At 41.0% G+C, this 17,655-nt stretch overlaps 2 protein-coding genes across 2 annotated transcripts; both read left to right on the plus strand.

Annotated features, from left to right (window-relative positions):
• The first annotated feature begins 2,746 nt into the window (after window positions 1–2,746).
• Window positions 2,747–3,691, plus strand: LOC132026253 (olfactory receptor 10T2-like). Its single transcript, XM_059414164.1, has one exon. The coding sequence runs from the start codon at window positions 2,747–2,749 to the stop codon at window positions 3,689–3,691; it is 945 nt and encodes a 314-aa protein (XP_059270147.1).
• Window positions 3,692–16,273: 12,582 nt separating this feature from the next.
• Window positions 16,274–17,218, plus strand: LOC132026023 (olfactory receptor 10K2). The gene has a single exon (XM_059413966.1). The coding sequence runs from the start codon at window positions 16,274–16,276 to the stop codon at window positions 17,216–17,218; it is 945 nt and encodes a 314-aa protein (XP_059269949.1).
• The last annotated feature ends 437 nt before the right edge of the window (window positions 17,219–17,655 follow it).

Here is a 17,655-nt window from a genome sequence, read left to right on the forward strand (position 1 = left end):
AGTTACAGTCCCTTACTTCATTCAGCAAGTGGAAACTTGAGCCAAAATGAATGGGGGGGAGGGGGAATCGCAGGGGTCAAAGAAATCCATCCTCTACACAGATCACGTAAAGTACAGAATTCATTTGATTCTTTTTATCTCGAGTTTTTCATGCCCAGAATCCAAAAAACACTTCCCTCCGAGGCCTCAATCCCCTGGAGAACCTGCATCTATAAGACCCAGGGATGTCGCTGGCACGTCCGCCTCCAGGAGCACAGGGCTGGTGAGATCCAGGCTGTCCACTTGCTCCAGCCCATCCAGCAAACTGAGCTTTCTTTCCTCTTTAAAGGTTCATAGCCCCTGAATGCCCCATGGTTAATTCTAGGAAGAACTTACTGTCTGATATTCCTACAGAGTTTTCCTGTTTGTCGGTCCCTTTCTACTGTGACAGGGCGCAGAAGGAAACCTGGGGCTGGGCAGGAACTCTGCCTCTAAATGTAAGTGTTCCCTTTGCGTTGTGGCTGTCACACAAGACTGTGCTCTCAGCGGTGCCCTCTGTCAAGCAGTCTACAGAAGTCCTGGCCCCCCAGGTAAGACTCAGAGGCAGAACTGCCGGTGGACACCATGCTCAGCTGAAGTGGGTCAGAGCGTCAGGATCTGGGGAAAGCACAGGGAGCAGAGACCCAATGGTCCGGTGGACAAGTTGTGCCATCTGAATGCGGAGAAAGCAAAGGGAGAGATGGGTCAAGAGCAGAAAACAGTCAGCTATTTCTAAAACAGACCTGAACCAGGAAACAGGAGGAAACACCCAGAAGGACAGGACAGAAGGAAACCTTGGGTGACACAGTGAAGGTGGGTAAGGCGAGGGAGCAGGGCGGACCCATCTGCTTCCTCCAGCACTGGTGTGTAAGCACACAGCACAGAGGACATCTCAGGAGGAGGACCCCGTCAGTGGAAGACAGAGCCCAGGATGGGAGAGTTTCAGGTATGTGGGAACCAGTCTCACCTCTGCCACTAAACTGATACACAGCCCAGAACTTTACACGTTCCCTCCCTGGGCCTCAGTTTCCTGACTTGTAATTTGAGGGTCAGCTGTAGCTCACCCATCCTGGAAATTCACTCTGAGTCAGGCAAGGACTTGTGTGAGTGTTCGGTGCTCCTGAAGTGGTTTCTGTCATATTATTGCCTTTTCACACGAAAGCCTGAGGCTCAAAGAAGTGATTTCCACAGGGTCATAAAGCTGGTCTGTGTCAGAGCCTCGGTCCCAGCCCCACAGTGAAGCATTGTGTCCATGCTGGCCTTTCTCTGCTTCTGTTCCAACACATGGCTCTGGAACAAACTGACAGAGAAGTAGACACTCATGGTACTCACAGCCTTAGAGCGACTCACGGATCACCTTTCAGGAGACCAGTGTTCAGCTGGGGTTTTGTGGCAGGGATAAAAGTTAACTGCGGGCGATGAAGAAATGTAGGAAAGGGAATGTAATGTTAATTGTAAAGACAGAGGGATGTAATTTATGATATGTGATGGTCATGGACAAGCCACATCCCTAAAGCTGAGGCCAGAAGTAAAACACCTGAGGCAACAATCAGGACAGAGACTTGCAGAAACAACGTCACGAGAAATAATGAGGGAACTAAGAGTGTTAAAACAAAAATGAGACTGGTAAGTGGGTACGACCACCACTTCCGTAACTAAAGGGTTGTCACTGATGGAAAGGAACCCCTTGCAGGTGTCTTCAGGGGACACTTCCAGAGCTAGGGCTGGGTGAGTACAGGCATATCAGGTTCATCTCTGACTAGGAAGGTTCTCCACACTCAAGACACCAAGCAAAAAACTGGCCTGTGTTGTGTCTGAGGGTTTCTTCCAACTGGATCTTGACTGTGGGAACTAGACATATATCCCAGGTCTATACAGAAAGTTCACAGAATTGGATGAAAATTGAGGAAGGAGATTCCTGAGCAGCTTCTAATATGAGGATTGTCTGGTGGTCTCAGCCCAGACAGAAGGTTGCAGTGCTATGTGCTCTCAAATCAAATGACAGATCTTCCCACATATAATGGGAAGAGTTGTTCTTAGAACATTCCAGAGGAGTGGACATCTCATCACCCTCTGCACTGAGTTGGAGCCCTACTTAGCCTCCCAATCCCAAATTTCCATGCAATCATGGCAAGGAAAACCCCAATATGTGGGATCATGCTATGCCCATCCCAAAGGCTTTCCAACTGACTACCAGAAATAACTCTCCACACCTTAAATAATAGTAATAAAAATTACTTCATTAGATCTAAGCAAACACTACTTGAGGCAAACATAGAAAGGGCTGGATAGAACACTTTTCACTGGTTTTTGGCTTTTTTTTTTTTCTGAAACAGTCATAAGAATGCTTTTTAGGTGAGTGATTTCTGAGGGCTGTTGCTCTCACATGGGTTAAGTAAATGGCCTGATCGTTTTATGCCTGAATTTCTTTTTCCATAAAATGACAGGATTAGGTGAGGTGAGCTCTAAATCATTTCTTAGTTTGGCAGACTGTGCATGGAACTTCAGGTGTCCTTGCATTAGGACATATCTTAGGTCACTTGTGCTCCTGCCTACCACTCTCCTCCATCCTATGATCACTGTGCTTAAGGATTAGCTACTTGTTTCTTCAAACCAGTATTTCAACTTCATGCAGAAGCACAAATATGGCCTCCTCAGGGCATTTCCCTTTTGTCCGATTCTCTCTGTTCACAATTTCAGGAAGTCTGGATCTGGTTCGCACTGACCAATGACAAGACAGAACCGGAGCATGATCACTGAATTCGTCCTTCTAGGCTTCTCAAACCTGGGGGACCTGCAGGTCCTTCTCTTCTTCATCTTCCTCCTGGTTTACCTGACCACTCTGATGGCCAATGCCACCATCATGACTGTCATCCGTCTGGACAGGACCTTACACACCCCTATGTACTTCTTTCTCTTTGTCCTCTCCTGCTCTGAAACCTACTACACCTTGGTCATTGTACCCAAAATGCTAACCAACCTGCTTTCCACCACCCAGACTATTTCTTTTTCTGGGTGTGCTGCTCAGCTCTACTTCTTTGTGGGCTTGGCTTGTACCAACTGTTTTCTAATTGCTGTAATGGGCTATGATCGCTATGTCGCCATCTGCAACCCTCTCAACTACACACTTGTTGTCAGTCGAGCCACCTGTGTGCAGCTAGTTCTAGCCTCCAGCTGCTGTGGCTTCCTGATCTCTGTGGTTGTCAATGTCTTGGTGTTTACTGTGCCCTTCTGTGCCTCCAATCAGATCAACCACTTTTTCTGTGATATTTCCCCAGTCATAAAACTAGGTTGTACTGACACCAACCTGAAGGAGATGGTCATCTTTTTCCTCAGCATTCTGGTCTTGCTAGTCCCCTTTGTGCTGATCTTCATCTCTTATGTCTTCATTGTCTCCACCATCCTCAAGATCGCATCAGCCGAGGGACAGCGGAAGGCCTTTGCCACCTGTGCCTCCCACCTCACGGTGGTCATCGTCCACTATGGCTGTGCATCCTTCATCTACTTGAGGCCTACATCCCTCTACTCCTCGGATAAGGACCGTCTTGTGGCAGTGACCTACACTGTGATCACTCCACTGCTCAACCCCCTTGTCTACACACTGAGAAATAAAGAAGTGAAGACTGCCTTGAGTAAGGTTCTCAGCAGGTATTCATCCGCCAAAACTGTATGAGTGACTTGGTAAATCCGGAGAGTTCTATTCATGAAGGAAGTGAGGACTTCAGGTTACCTTGACTCCTTTAACTGGGAAGTGTTTCTTTGTGGTTAGCCTGTATCAGCTGTGGAGGTTATACCCATTGGTCCCCAGAAAGGTGTGTGAATATGGGAATTCTCAAGTACTCAAGTCATGCTATTTTCATGCACTGGAAATGTAGGTTTTCTCTGCTGAGCTACAAATGACACATTATCCTTTTGAGAATGTCTATCCCATCGACACTCTTCTCACAATGAAGGACACCGTGGAGAAGGAATTTAAAGTTCCAGAATGCTTTTCTGTATATTTTGAGGTTTACAAAGAAATATTTATAATAAATGGACTATAGGTCAGAAGAATTAATTCACTTATGGATAAAGGAGGAAATAATTCAAGTTCCAAAAGACTGATGGTAGAGAAGACATACAGACTGTTGGACTCACAGAAACCTTGGGTTTGAATCCAGCTAAATGCCATAAGCCAGGGTCAACCTCTCTTGTGGTCAGTTATGCATAACAGGAGACTGCCAATACCTCTTCAGTGGCGCATTTTAAGAACTCAGTAAATTAGTAGATGCGAAGTAATCCCATGTTTGCCTGATCAAAGGCTTAAGGATTGCAAAATATTGTTCCCTTTCATATCCCCTCCATCTTCCTTCTTTCTTCTATAAACTAGGATTGTACCAAACGTCAGATAGAGTGGCAAAGTAAGTTGACTACTTGAATTCTGTTGATACACCTAGTACTGTGTAAATAGGAGTAAATAGTGTTGTATGTGAAGAGCGCTCTTTCTTTCATGACCATTATAATAAGTAACCAAATTTCAATTAGCTATTTCAGTATTTCATACATATTCCACTGAGTACTCTGGATTTTGTTAAAGCTGCGTTTCAATAATAATTTATATAATAACTTCATAAATATTCATTTCTCAACCTTTCACGTGAGCACCCACTAGGCTTTCAAAAAAATTTTGTTCAATTAATAAATGATAATAAAATGTAGTTCATTGAAATCTTCTAATTTACCTGGAAATATATATTATCATGAAACTGAATGGATTTTTTTCCTAAATTTTCAGTAGGGTTTTTTTGTTTGCTTGTTTGTTTTTGTTTGTTTGTTTGTTTTTTGGAGAGAGATAGAATGTCTGTGTGGGGTGGGAGGGCCAGAGGGATCATAAGAGTGAAAATCTTAAGCAGGCTCCACGCTAAGTGCTGAGTCCCCAGGGGGGCTTAATTTCATGACCCTGAGATCATGACCTGAACCAAAATCAAGAGTTGGATGCTTAACCGACTTAGCCACCCAAGAATCTTTCAGTGGTAACTTTAGTATTGACTTAATAAGATGTTGAATAAAGATTTATTTTATATAATCAACTCAGAATATGTTTTCTACTGTTATTTTTAATCTAACAAGTAGTTATTTATCATCTGTCACTCAATAGGCACAGTGAGGCTAACTAAGACCCGGAGGTGAGAAACACTGCAATCTAAAAACAGAGAATTATACTACAGTGTGATAAGTAATTACTTGGGACACGATGGCTGTATATGTGTGAGGATCTACCTCAATCTTGGAGAAATCAAAAAAGACATTCTGGAGTAAGTAATATTGAAATTGAGATCTGAAAAATAAGTAAAAACCAAGGAAATAGAGTGGTGAAGTGTTTTGGGCAGGTGCACCAACTCAGAGAAGGATTGCATAGCTTAGATGAGTATATTTATGTGCTCCATGTTTCTTAAAGTAGAAATCCGGGGTGACAGACAGCAGTGATAATACAAGGCAGAAATGGAATTCCCTTAGGAAGAACTTTCTGCCTTAGATTAAGACAGCCACATTGAACTCAACTGTATTAACAAGTGGGGCTTACCGAGGGTGGCTTGCTGACTTAACATAGTTCAAAATTACTACATGTATGGCAAAAAAAGGATAGCTGAAGAAATAGATTTATTGATTAAATTAGGACAGTAGCTAGAACAGATGGGAGTAGATACAGGATGTAAATTTTATACATATATATGTAAATGTACACATCTATTAAAACAATTATGCATATAACTTACTTTAAAATGTGATTGTTCTGATAGGTGCAGAAAAATTCAAACATTTAACATCAATTATAAATAAAAACATATAGAGCTAAAAATAGTAGACTTTCCTAATCTGAGAGCCTATCTTTACAAATTAACAGCAAAAAAAAAAATTAAATTAAAAAATAAAAATTTGCAGCAAATATCATGCTTAATGATAAATTAAGGGGACTGTCCCTTTGATACCAGGAATAAAACAATGATGCCCACACTCTATTCAGTACTGTGCTAGAGGTATTTTCTATTATAAGGTAAACAAAAATATGATAGTTTGAAAGGAAGAAATTAAACTGTGGTCATTGAAAATATTCTTAGGAACACAGAAATTACATAGGAATATACAGATAAGGATGAGAATTAATAAATTAACATATTTATAAGGTTACCTGATACAAAGTCAATAATAAAAAAATATATATTTATCTGAATTAGCAGAAAATAAAATTCCTAAGTCTAGGAATATGGAATACAGAAATACAAAAGAACAAGAAAAGTCAAAATAATCTGTGAAAAGCACTAGTCGTATTGCATGGAGCACTGGGTGCTGTACATAAACAATAATCTTGGAACACCACATCAAAAACTAATGATGTACTTCTTGGTGACTAACATAACACAATAAAAATTTTTTTTTAAATGAAAAGCACTAGTGTAGAGTACTTACATTTCCAATATAAAAAAAGATAAAACAATGCTGGTGCAAAAATAGAAACCTTGAACAATGGAAGAGAAAAGATCACTCAGAAATAATCCAATATACCTATATTCATCTGGTTATGGCAAAGGTGACACCGGGCTCAAGTGCATCTCTCATATTTGAAATGAAAGAAAATCTTTACAAAAATAGTGCAGCATCAATGGATATCCACAGGAGAAACAGAGAATGTACCTTTATCTCATATCACACATGTAATCGATTCCAGATGGATATTAGAACTAAATGTTAAGGTCAAGCAATCTGTTTTCTAAAATATTGAAAAATGCATGCTCTTGTGCGTGGGAGGTGCGGGGAATGGGCAGCATGGGTGAAGGGGAGCGGGAGGTGCCACACTGGCATCTGCTGTACGGAAGGACAAAGAGAGACAGCGAGTGGGCAGGGATGTTGCCTTTTGTCATCCTTCATTCACGAGGACTTGAAGAGGCTGCTCAGTGGGAACTGCACCGGGGGAGGGTCTGGACAGTCTTAGTCCAGACTCATGACCTGGGTGGGCTGAGAGCAAGCAAATAGACATGTGTTTTCCATTGAAGCTGTAAGCCTGGGGCTTAAGGTGGGATATGGTCACATTGTTTTGCAGACCTTCTTTTCTGATTAGGTATCCAATCATGATCTCTGGCTTCATTAATGTGATCGATCCTTCTATATTGAAAATCACATCCCCACATTATTAGGTCTGTGAACAACATGACGCTTAACTGTTTTCATTGTCTCTTGAATTACCCAGTGTAAATTTTGATGCATAATTTTGAAACTGAATTTAATACATGTATTTGGCTGCAGGGTATACATTTCTATACCCTCCTTCCAAAGGACTCCTTAATGACCCCTTCCAAAATCACCTTGCTATATTATTACTTTACTTTCATCCTAATTTCTTATATGTTAATACATTTATACTTGCCTACACAGCACATACTTAAATCATCTCTAATCCATCCTGGAAGGTGATAAGGTCTTATAATTTAAGATTCCTTGGTTACAAATTAAAAGTAATCCAACTCAAACTGGTATTAATGGAAACTAAACCTATTGGCTCGGGTAAGCTGCAAAATCCACTCTGGCCATGGTTTTGGGCACAGGTTGATGTAGAGTTCCAACAGTCATCCTCACAGAGTCCTTGAGATGTGTCTCAAAGCTCTGCTTCTTCAGTCTTGGCTTAAGTTTTTAGCTTAAACTCAACAGTCTCTGACAACTCCAGCTCACACAATCCAGTCTAAAGGAAGAGAGAAGTCACTTCTTCAAATGTGAAAACAGAAGTTAAGACACTGGATTTTTCTGTTTCTGATGGTCCAGATTTGGACCACATGCCCATCCTGAACCAAACCCTCAAGCAGAGGAAACCCACTGGCTGACTGACATAGTACATGTCACCTGCTCTCCCTGGAAACATTAAAGGAAAGCAATTGGATGAGACTGAGGGCAAAATTGGGAAAAAATGAAGGTAGTAATGGTGGCCATTTGTATATCTTCTTTGGAGAAATGTCTCCTCAGGCCATTTACCCTTTGCTTAATCAAGTTATTTGGTTTTTGGTTCTTTGTTATGGTTGTTGTTGTTTTGCTTTTGAAATGTATGAGTTCTTTATGTATTTTAGATATTAACCTCTTATCAAACACATGCTTTGCAAATTTTTTCTCCTTCTTTAAAAATTATTTTTCATTTGTGGATTGTTTCTTTGCTGTTCAGAAGCTTTTGCGTTTGATATCTTTGATGTTTGCTTTTGTTGCTTGTGCTTCTGGTGTCATATCAAAATAATTATTGTCAAGACCACTATCAAGATAACATTCCCTCTGTTCTCTTTGAGAAGTTTATAGTTTCAGGTCTTATGTTTAAGTATTTAATCTATTTTGTGTTGATTGATATGTATAGTGTAATGTATGTGTCCAATGTCATTCTTTTGTATGGAGATATCTGGTTTTTTCCAACACCTTTATTGAAGAAACTATCTATTTCCAAGGTTGAAGACAAACAAAAAGTGAACAGGCATCTGAAAAATTGCTCAACATCACTTATCATTAGAGAAATGTAAATTAAAAGCACAATGAGGTATCAGCTCACACGTAGACTTATTGTTTAAAAGAATGAATTTTATTAAAGACAAAAAAGGTAAGTATTGCAAAGGAGGTGGGGAAAAGGGAACTCAGGCATCCTGTTGGTGAAATTGCACTTGGTGGAGCCATTCATAATGGAGCCATTATGAAAAGCAGAATGGAGTTTCCTAAAAAAATTAAAAATACAACGATCGTATGATCCATCAACCCCATTTCTGAGTATTTATCCAGGGGAATCAGAATCAGGAGATCAAAGAGATACCCAACTAAAGGCCCACAAGGAAGGATGAATGGATAAAGAAAACGTGGTATATACATACAATGGAATCTTACTCAGCCTTAGAAGGAAGGAAGCCCTGTCCCTGGTCAGATGAGCCTGGAGGACATTATGATACATGGAATAAACCAGTCACAGAAGGACAGATACTACACAAGGTCCTGATAAGGGGAATCAAAAATAGCACAAACTCATAGAAGAGAATGGAAAATAAATGGTGGTAGCCCTGGGCTACGGGGAGGTGAAAATGAGGAGATGTCGGTCAAGGGCACAAAATTTCAGTTATGGAAGATGAGTTCTGGAGATCTACCATACCACACAGTACTACAGCTAACAATACAATACTGCATACTGCAGATTGGCTAGGAGGGTAGATCTTATGCTTGCCATCTTAACACAAAATGGTGAAAAGAACAATGACAGTAATAGTGATGGGAAGAAATTTTGGGAGCTGATGCATAGGTCTATGGGCTTGGTGGTGGTGATGGTTTATGGGTGTGTACTTATCCCCAAGCTCATCGAGATGCCTACATTAAATATACACAGCTTTTCACAGGCCCATAATACCTTGATCAAGTAGTAGAAGTGAGCGATGGGCATCAGTAACAGAACAAAGTTCAGCATTCCAATTCAATCCATTAAATTCACTCTTCTTATTTCCTTCTTCATGGGCATGAGTTCTGATGCTCCCTTTTGCTCTGTTTTGTGTCATTTTTTCTTTATCTACTGATACTTGATGAGTTCCTACTTTGTGCCATCTCATTGTTAGGGGTTTTCAACATCCATCCACATATGGATGGAAAGTGATGCTGAATCACATTCATGCCTCATGTGGCCACGAGACAAAGGGAAACCAGAAATTTTGGAGATTAGAAAATAAGCGATGGTACTGTTGTGCAAACTGAGAGGACATTTGTATCATCAGGTAATGCTGTCTGTGACCACTGATCTACCCAACTCTCTGCACACACTGATATCATGTCCCCTTTGCACAACAGTACACTGTATTTGTTTCTGGGTAATGGAGGAAAAAGGTAGGAAAAATGCAGTTTGGGTGGTGAACTGTGTCTCTTTTCAGCTCACCCCCACCAGGGCCTTCACTATAAAAAGCAGCATTGCTGAATCCACCCTCTAGCCTGACAGGAAGGGCTTCTCTAATTTTAAGTACAAAAGCCCATTTAAAGCTAGACCAACATGTTTTATAGTGCATCTATCATCATGCATTCTCTGTGTAAATTTCCCTTTTGTCCTTTGGTAATGTGTAAAATTGAAAAATCAACTTAAAATTACTGAAATTTTCTAGGATTGCTTACATGCTGCATCCGAGAGTTGCTGAGAGCCCTCTTGCCTGGCCCCAATTTTGAGCAATTTGGCATTTGTTGATTTCTATTTTTCACAATCAACTCAGCTGTTAATTAAACCCAGAGCAACATCTCCATGACGATGGGTCTGGCATCAGGAGACCCAGCTAAGAACCGCCCGCTACCAATAAATACAACAAAGGTGCCGACTCTTCTGTGGTCAGTGTCTGATGTGGGTTGTGGACTTCCATCAACTGGTGCAACATGGGAGAAGGAAACTGAGTGCGTTTGGTCGGGGTCTAAGTCCCCAGATCATCATCACGTCTCTGTCCCTGAGTACAGATCAGTATCCTCTGTCTCATTTTGACCTTTCCCCTTTCTCCACTTCAGCTTGGGTTTTTGTCTCCAGCAGCCTCTGTGCCTCTGTTCCTCTCAGGAAGACAAAGAGCAGATGGGAGTCCATCCCTGAATAACAGACCTCTGTCTGGGAGTGACCCCCTCTCCAACTGGGAAAGCGGACAACGGACAGGAGGTGAGAGCAAACATCTAGCTCCCAGTGGGACCTATGGTTTTTCATCTCAGGTAAGAGACAGAGAGGGGTGATGGGCCCATGCTGGTGCAGTGCCACTGAGAAGCAGAGAAGGCCACGAGTAAGGCTGTGGTCTCCAAAGAATGCTTTAAAGTGAATTTCAGTATAACTATGCATATAATTTTATACATATCCTAAATTAACGGTTTCAGTGTGCTTCCTCAGTTTACATAGACACTGCCCTTGTTCTGATTTAACTCAGTAGGGCACTCAGCAATTTTAATCAGATAATCTTTTGTTCATTAGAGCAAGGATACTTATCATGAGATCCACCCTCTTCATTAATGTGAAGTACATAATACTGTAGTGTTAACTACGGGCACGATGATGAAGAGCGGATCTCTAGAACGTGTTCATCTTGCACAGCTGGCAGCCGTACCCACTGAACAGCCACTGTGCACTTGCCCTGACTCTGACCATCACCATTCTGCTCTGTGTCTGTGCGGTTGACTCTTTGGTTTCCTCCTCTATGTGGAATTTGCTTTCTGTGAGTGACGTGCTTCACTAAGCATGATTCTTCCAGGCCCATGTTCTTGTTAATAGCAGGATTTTCTCTCTTTTTTTTTTTTTTAACTTTTTTTTGTTTTGTTTTTTTAAAGTCTGAATAACAACCCATTGTGTGTGTGTTTGTGTGTGTGTGTACGCATCTACAAATCCAGAGTAATATTCTTTTTCAGAAATGATTGTGGTGTGTGGCATCTAGACGATTACAGTATCTAAGTTGTCTCAGAGTTCCTGAGTTCCTGCAGACAATGACAGTTGACAGACCCGAAGACACAGAAGTCCAAAGGCATGCCAAATCAGAGTCAGTCAGAAACACTAGCACAAGCTCATAGAGACCTGGTGGGCTTAGGAACAGACATGGGAGAAAGTGCACAAAGATGCACAAAGAGAAGTTAGTATCTACATAATAAACACCTCGGGGAAGAATGATAACACAATTGCAATTACATTCTGAAAGACAAATACCTCTCTTCTGTCGCTGACACATCAACTTGGTTGTTTCTGGCCTCGGGGTCTCCCTAGCAGTCTCTGAAGCTCAATTTCTTCATCTCTCAGATGGGACTGCTGGGCTAGAGGTTTAAGATCTCCTGGGACCATGACATTTATGACTCAGACTTTTTGGAGATCCTCCTGGATAAGGGACAGGTGCAGTGTACATTTCCCTGTCCTGGTCAAGGAAACTATCCTATTAAACCCTTTCTGAAACCAGTGGAGTGCACTCAGCAGTATGAAAGTCATATTGAGAAGCATCTGCCCGATTTTGATTCTCAAATGATAATGACAGAACTAATATTTGCATAACACTTAACCATTGCCGTAGTATTTTCCCACTTATTTTGGAGAGAGCTTGAAAGTTAGGTTAGCTGATTATCAGAGTGAACTCCATGATAAAGATGAGAAAATTGATTTAGACACATCAAAGTCCCAGAGCCAATACATGGTGGCGTCAGGACTTGAGTCCGCAACAGAAGTGTCACAGAAAGCCTGTCTGATTACCTTTGTATGGAAGGAGAGTGACAGAATTCTGCTGTCCTCTTTTCAGTAACCTATGTATATGTGTTCTACTGGCTACTTCTACTGGCTGTGTGAACTTGAATCATATCCTCAAACTCTTTGGTTATTAAATTTCTCATCTTTATAATGGATATAACAAAATTAATATGTACCTCAGGGCTCATTATGAACACCAATGATCAATACATATAATTTTTTTTTCACTCTCTTCTGAATATGGCGAACTTGTAATAAATGTTAGTTCACATTATATTTCTAAAAGATGGTTCTAAATTTTGGTTGATAAGCTCTCACAAAATTGTATTTTATTTTTTTTTCTTCCCTAAAATGTCAAAATGAATACTGACAGACTAGTGGTGGGGGGGAATGAAGTCCCCCTAAGAACTAACTGAAGTAGCCTAGGGGTGGGGTTAGTTGGTGAACTTAATGTGACGTTAACGGTACAGAAACAGAAGAAAGGGAGAAGTGAGTGTTTCACAGCCATGTATGTATAAACACCTGCATTTCCTTTGGAAATATGAAATGTCTGTATGTTAACACAACAAAACAACAGGCACTGGTTCTGTTCTGAAGGGCTAGTCAACACTAAGGAAAGTGGCCATCAGCTCAATCACAATGTTTACATGAATAACGCCTGTAATGTCATATTTTTATCAAAATGCTAACTGGTGATATTCGAATACTGTTTGCTCTTCAAAGCTTTCCAGAAATTATTTGTCGTTTCCTCAAGATTTTCAGGACATTTTGCTGGTACTTCTTTCATAATGTTTATGACGGTTTGCCTTGCAATATGCCTGCTGTTTGGTTCGCTCTTCTCAAACAAAGGGACAGTGATTTTACTCATATTTATATTTCCGGTGCTTAGAACGTAATAGAAATCATGAAATCATAAAGTATGAGAATTATGGAGCAACATGTTCCATTCTTTAGGAGCTCGACGAAGAGTTGAGTTTGATACTTAAATACATAGATACCTAAAAACATTTACAAAATATGCATCATTGATAACTATAAAACATCCAGAATGAGAAATTCCTAATATGTGACTAGGACTGATACAATTTATTTTCTAAATTTGTCTCATACCATCCCCAACAAAATAGAAAATGGAAGAAAGCTCCTTTGCTTTCTACCAGATGTAATTAACCTACACGGTTGGCTCTGGCTGTGGAACAACCAGGCAGCAAAGGGCTGGCCTCATCCTTAAGTTCTAAACTTGCTCCCTCCAGTGCAGAGCAACACTCCTTAGACAACCCGATTACCTTCAGGCTTGGAGAGCCTCAGGGGGATGATAATCCTCTTAAATTTTCCCTCCCTTGGAAAGCACAGAAATGGCGATTCAACGACTTACCATGAGTTAAATGCTCATTATGTTACTGACAAAAAGGGAACAAGAGTAAAGTAATGAAAGGAAAGTGTTACTGAGCCTTCGCTATTTACTAAACTAGACTCTTCCATATACGTGATTTCAGTTCATCTTCACTGTCGCCCTGGGACACAGGAATTGCATTTCTCACTATACAAATGAAACCATGGGACTTGGGGAATTTATGATCTTACCACTAAAGTATGCCAAAGTCAGGATTAAGGCCTAAATTGGTAGAAGTTCAAAACCCATTTTATTCCATTACTCAACTTCACTTGTGCTTATAAAGGTAAAATTTGAGAACATAGCATGGAAATTCATTCATCGTCCTAAGAATTGGGGATCCTGGAATTAGAAAGATAATAGTATACTAGGAATAAACATGCCTTCTAGGAAATAAAGACCCTTTTGACAGGCGTTGAACAAAAAAGCAGCAGAATAAGGAGGAGGAAGAGAAGGTCTGACAGGGGTGGGTTACTATGGTAACACAAAACATCAGGGGCAACACAGCAACTGTGCTTCCCTAAACTTTTATACATCTGGATGAAAGTAGAAACTAAGTTATGCCCAGTCTCATTATATTCTCCAAGAATGCTTTAGTTCAACATTTCTATTGCAGATACAAAGAAACCCAGAAACAAGCACAGACATATTCTTTTCCAAAGATATACAAAATATTTTTCTCCTTGGTGCTTTCAGCTGCAAGTGAGAATCTGCCATTTCAGTCGCCACATTATTTTATAATAATCACTTCTGCAAACATCTCACCGCAAACCATGAGGTCCTGGACTGGGTCTTATTTTTATGCATGTCCCTAACACACAGGCCTTGTCATAATCACACTGCTTAACACTTGCATAGCGTCTGATATTGATGTAGGGGTTCTCTGCTAGGGTAGGGTACACTGCCATTATTTTTTGTTATTGGTATTAGTTAAGATAATAATTTTGAATGATATGTTTTTTCACATTGGGATAAAAAGTCTACCTTATATTTTCTCTCCCATTTACTTACATTCCCATATGCTCTAGAGAATAACCCATGTCCAAGGAGTTGGGAATATATGCAGTTCCAGTTATGCTCTCTTCAGTGCTATATTCCTATTGTAAATGGAGATTTCTCTCTTGGGTTTGAAAGATACTACTTAGTTCCTTGTAGTACAGAAATCCTCAGGCATTCTTGGTCTTGTATAATCCTCATGCCCGGGAGGAAAGAACACTGAGGATTCTCTTACTCTGAGCATTCTAGGAAGACTTCTTGACATCACAAGATAAGTAGCAATATGCCAAGTTAGCTTTTTTATTTATACAACTATTACTTATTGAGAAGCTATTAGGTGTACTTAATACGGTTCTAGATACTGAAGAGAATTCAGCTGAAGATACATACAATTTACATCTTCTCCTCAAGGATATAAAATCCAATGGAAAAGAGAGATGAGAAAAATGCATTATAATATTTCAAAATTAAGTAAACACATTAAACTGGGATTAATGCCATATGTAAATTCTTGGAACAGAGACAACTCTTTATGGGGTGATATCAAGGACGTTCCCCAAAAGCAGATTTAGCTAAAGCCTTAGAATAATGGTAAAAGATTTGTAAATAAAAAAATGGGTAACAAGGAGCCTAATCAAGGAGTAGAGGCAAAGAAGATGAAACATATCTGCATAAGGATGCATTCCATGAAGGTTGATATGATCACAGACCCATAGTTCGGTTTCCAAAATAAGACCTTAAAGCCACAGAGAGTTGGAATATGAAGTCATGGGTAAATTTTGAGGAGGGGAGTAATATGATATCATTTATATTATAGAAATTTACCTAGAATCAGGGGTTGCATCTTCAGATGCACTGAAGAGAGATGTGGGTGTGGCAGGAAGGACAAGCACAATGGGGTGTCAGTAGGAGTTAAGGGAAGTGATGGAAATGGACTAGGGTCCTGAGGAAGATGGGGGTTCCCTCTGCAGGAGGAAGCTTTCTGAGGTGGGCCCTGGAGGATGCAGAGGTATATTCTATCCTGGAAACCTTGTTCCAGTTGGGGAACAGAATGAAGGTCCAGAAGCAACAGTCAGCATAATAAGGGTATGCAAAAGTGGAGCCAACGACCATGCCAGGAAGTGTGGCCTACAGGGGCAAGGGAAATGCAGGTCCAAGTTATGGAGAAATGGGAAAGAGTTGAACTATTTAAGGAAAATGTTAATGAGAAGATGCTGAGGATCATGGACAAAGTCACCTCTCAATGTAGTGTGTGAAAACCATGTACTCTGCAACTGAGGGTCCAGGCATGTGAGGACAAGCAAGCCAAAAGGCCAGGTTTGCATGATAAACAGTGAGGGCTGAGGGATGTGAATGACAGCTGCATCCTGCAAGAGGAGATGAAGGGATAGTTGGGTCTGAGAAACATCAAGAATCGTTTGCCTGTTTTGTTAGAATGATTGTGGAGATGCAAAGTTGGATGTGCTCTTGGCTGATTTTAGGCACCACCTTTTGTCTAAAATATAATCTGGATAGAGGGGGAGTAATGAATTTAGAGCTCAGATCTTAACACCTATTCAATGATGAACAATTTCTTGTGATTCTACTCATTTTCAGAGGTTTATCTTGATACTATCTACCCCTCTCTTGGATTGTCTCCAAATGATGTACCTTCCATGGAGTGGGGCAATGAGACCCTGGTGAGGGAGTTCGTCTTCCTTGGCTTCTCTTCTCTGGCTGGGCTGCAGCGGCTGCTCTTCATAGCCTTCCTGCCCATCTACCTGTTCACGCTGGGCACCAATGCCATCATCATTTCCACCATCGTGCTGGACAGAGCCCTTCACACCCCCATGTACTTCTTCCTTGCTGTCCTCTCCTGCTCTGAGACCTGCTACACATTCGTCATTGTACCCAAGATGCTGGTGGACCTGCTGGCCCAGAAGAAGACCATCTCCTTCCTGGGCTGTGCCATCCAGATGTTCACCTTCCTCTTCCTTGGCTGTTCTCACTCCTTCCTGCTGGCAGCCATGGGCTATGACCGCTACGTGGCCATCTGTAACCCCCTGCGCTACACGGAGCTCATGGGACCCCGGGTGTGTGTGGGACTAGTGGGCGCTGCCTGTGCCTGTGGCTTTACTATTGCACAGATTATCACCTCCATGGTATTTCATCTGCCTTTTCACTCTTCTAATCAGCTCCATCATTTCTTCTGTGACATTGCCCCTGTCATCAAAGTGGCATCTCACCATACCCACTCGAGTCAGATTGTCATCATCATGCTCTGTGCATTGGTCCTAGTTGTTCCCCTGCTACTGATTTTGGTATCTTACATACACATCATCTCTGCCATAGTCCAGTTTCCTTCCACATTAGGCAGGTACAAAGCTTTCTCCACCTGTGCATCCCACCTCATTGTTGTCACGATCCATTATGGTTGTGCCTCTTTCATCTACTTAAGGCTCAAGTCCACCTCCTCCTCCAGCCAAGATGCTCTCATATCTGTCTCCTACACCATCCTCACTCCATTGTTCAACCCGCTGATTTACAGCCTCAGAAATAAAGAATTCAGGTCAGCACTTCGTAGATCTGTGGAAAGAACCATTTCCCTGCCACAACGTTAATCAAGATCCTCCTCTCTCCAAGCAGTAAATTGCAAGGTGTGCAAGAAAAAACTCCCAGAGCAGAAGTGATCAAGCAAGAGAACAGTTTTCAAGAACAGAGATCATTTCCATATATAAAATTCAGAAAAATACATCTTGCTGCAATCACGTCCATTATTGCTCATTGAGGTTTTTTTTTTATTGTTTTTTTTTTTGTTTTGTTTTGTTTTGTTTTTTTTCAGTTGAGGAAAAAATAATGGATGGCTATTATAGGAAAACTTGTCTGTGTTCAGAATTCTAGAGTCTGGCAAATACTATTATTCAATCTCCGCCAGATGGGAAACAAATCCTGAAAAATACTTCACAGCCGTGACTACCTGTTTCAGGAAACCAAGAAGCTCCTGTCTTCATATTTCTCCCTTTATCTAAGTTTCCTGAGTCTCAGTCTTTCCATATTG

This window comes from Mustela nigripes, chromosome 10 (assembly GCF_022355385.1).
Source record: "Mustela nigripes isolate SB6536 chromosome 10, MUSNIG.SB6536, whole genome shotgun sequence".
Taxonomy (NCBI): domain Eukaryota; kingdom Metazoa; phylum Chordata; class Mammalia; order Carnivora; family Mustelidae; genus Mustela; species Mustela nigripes.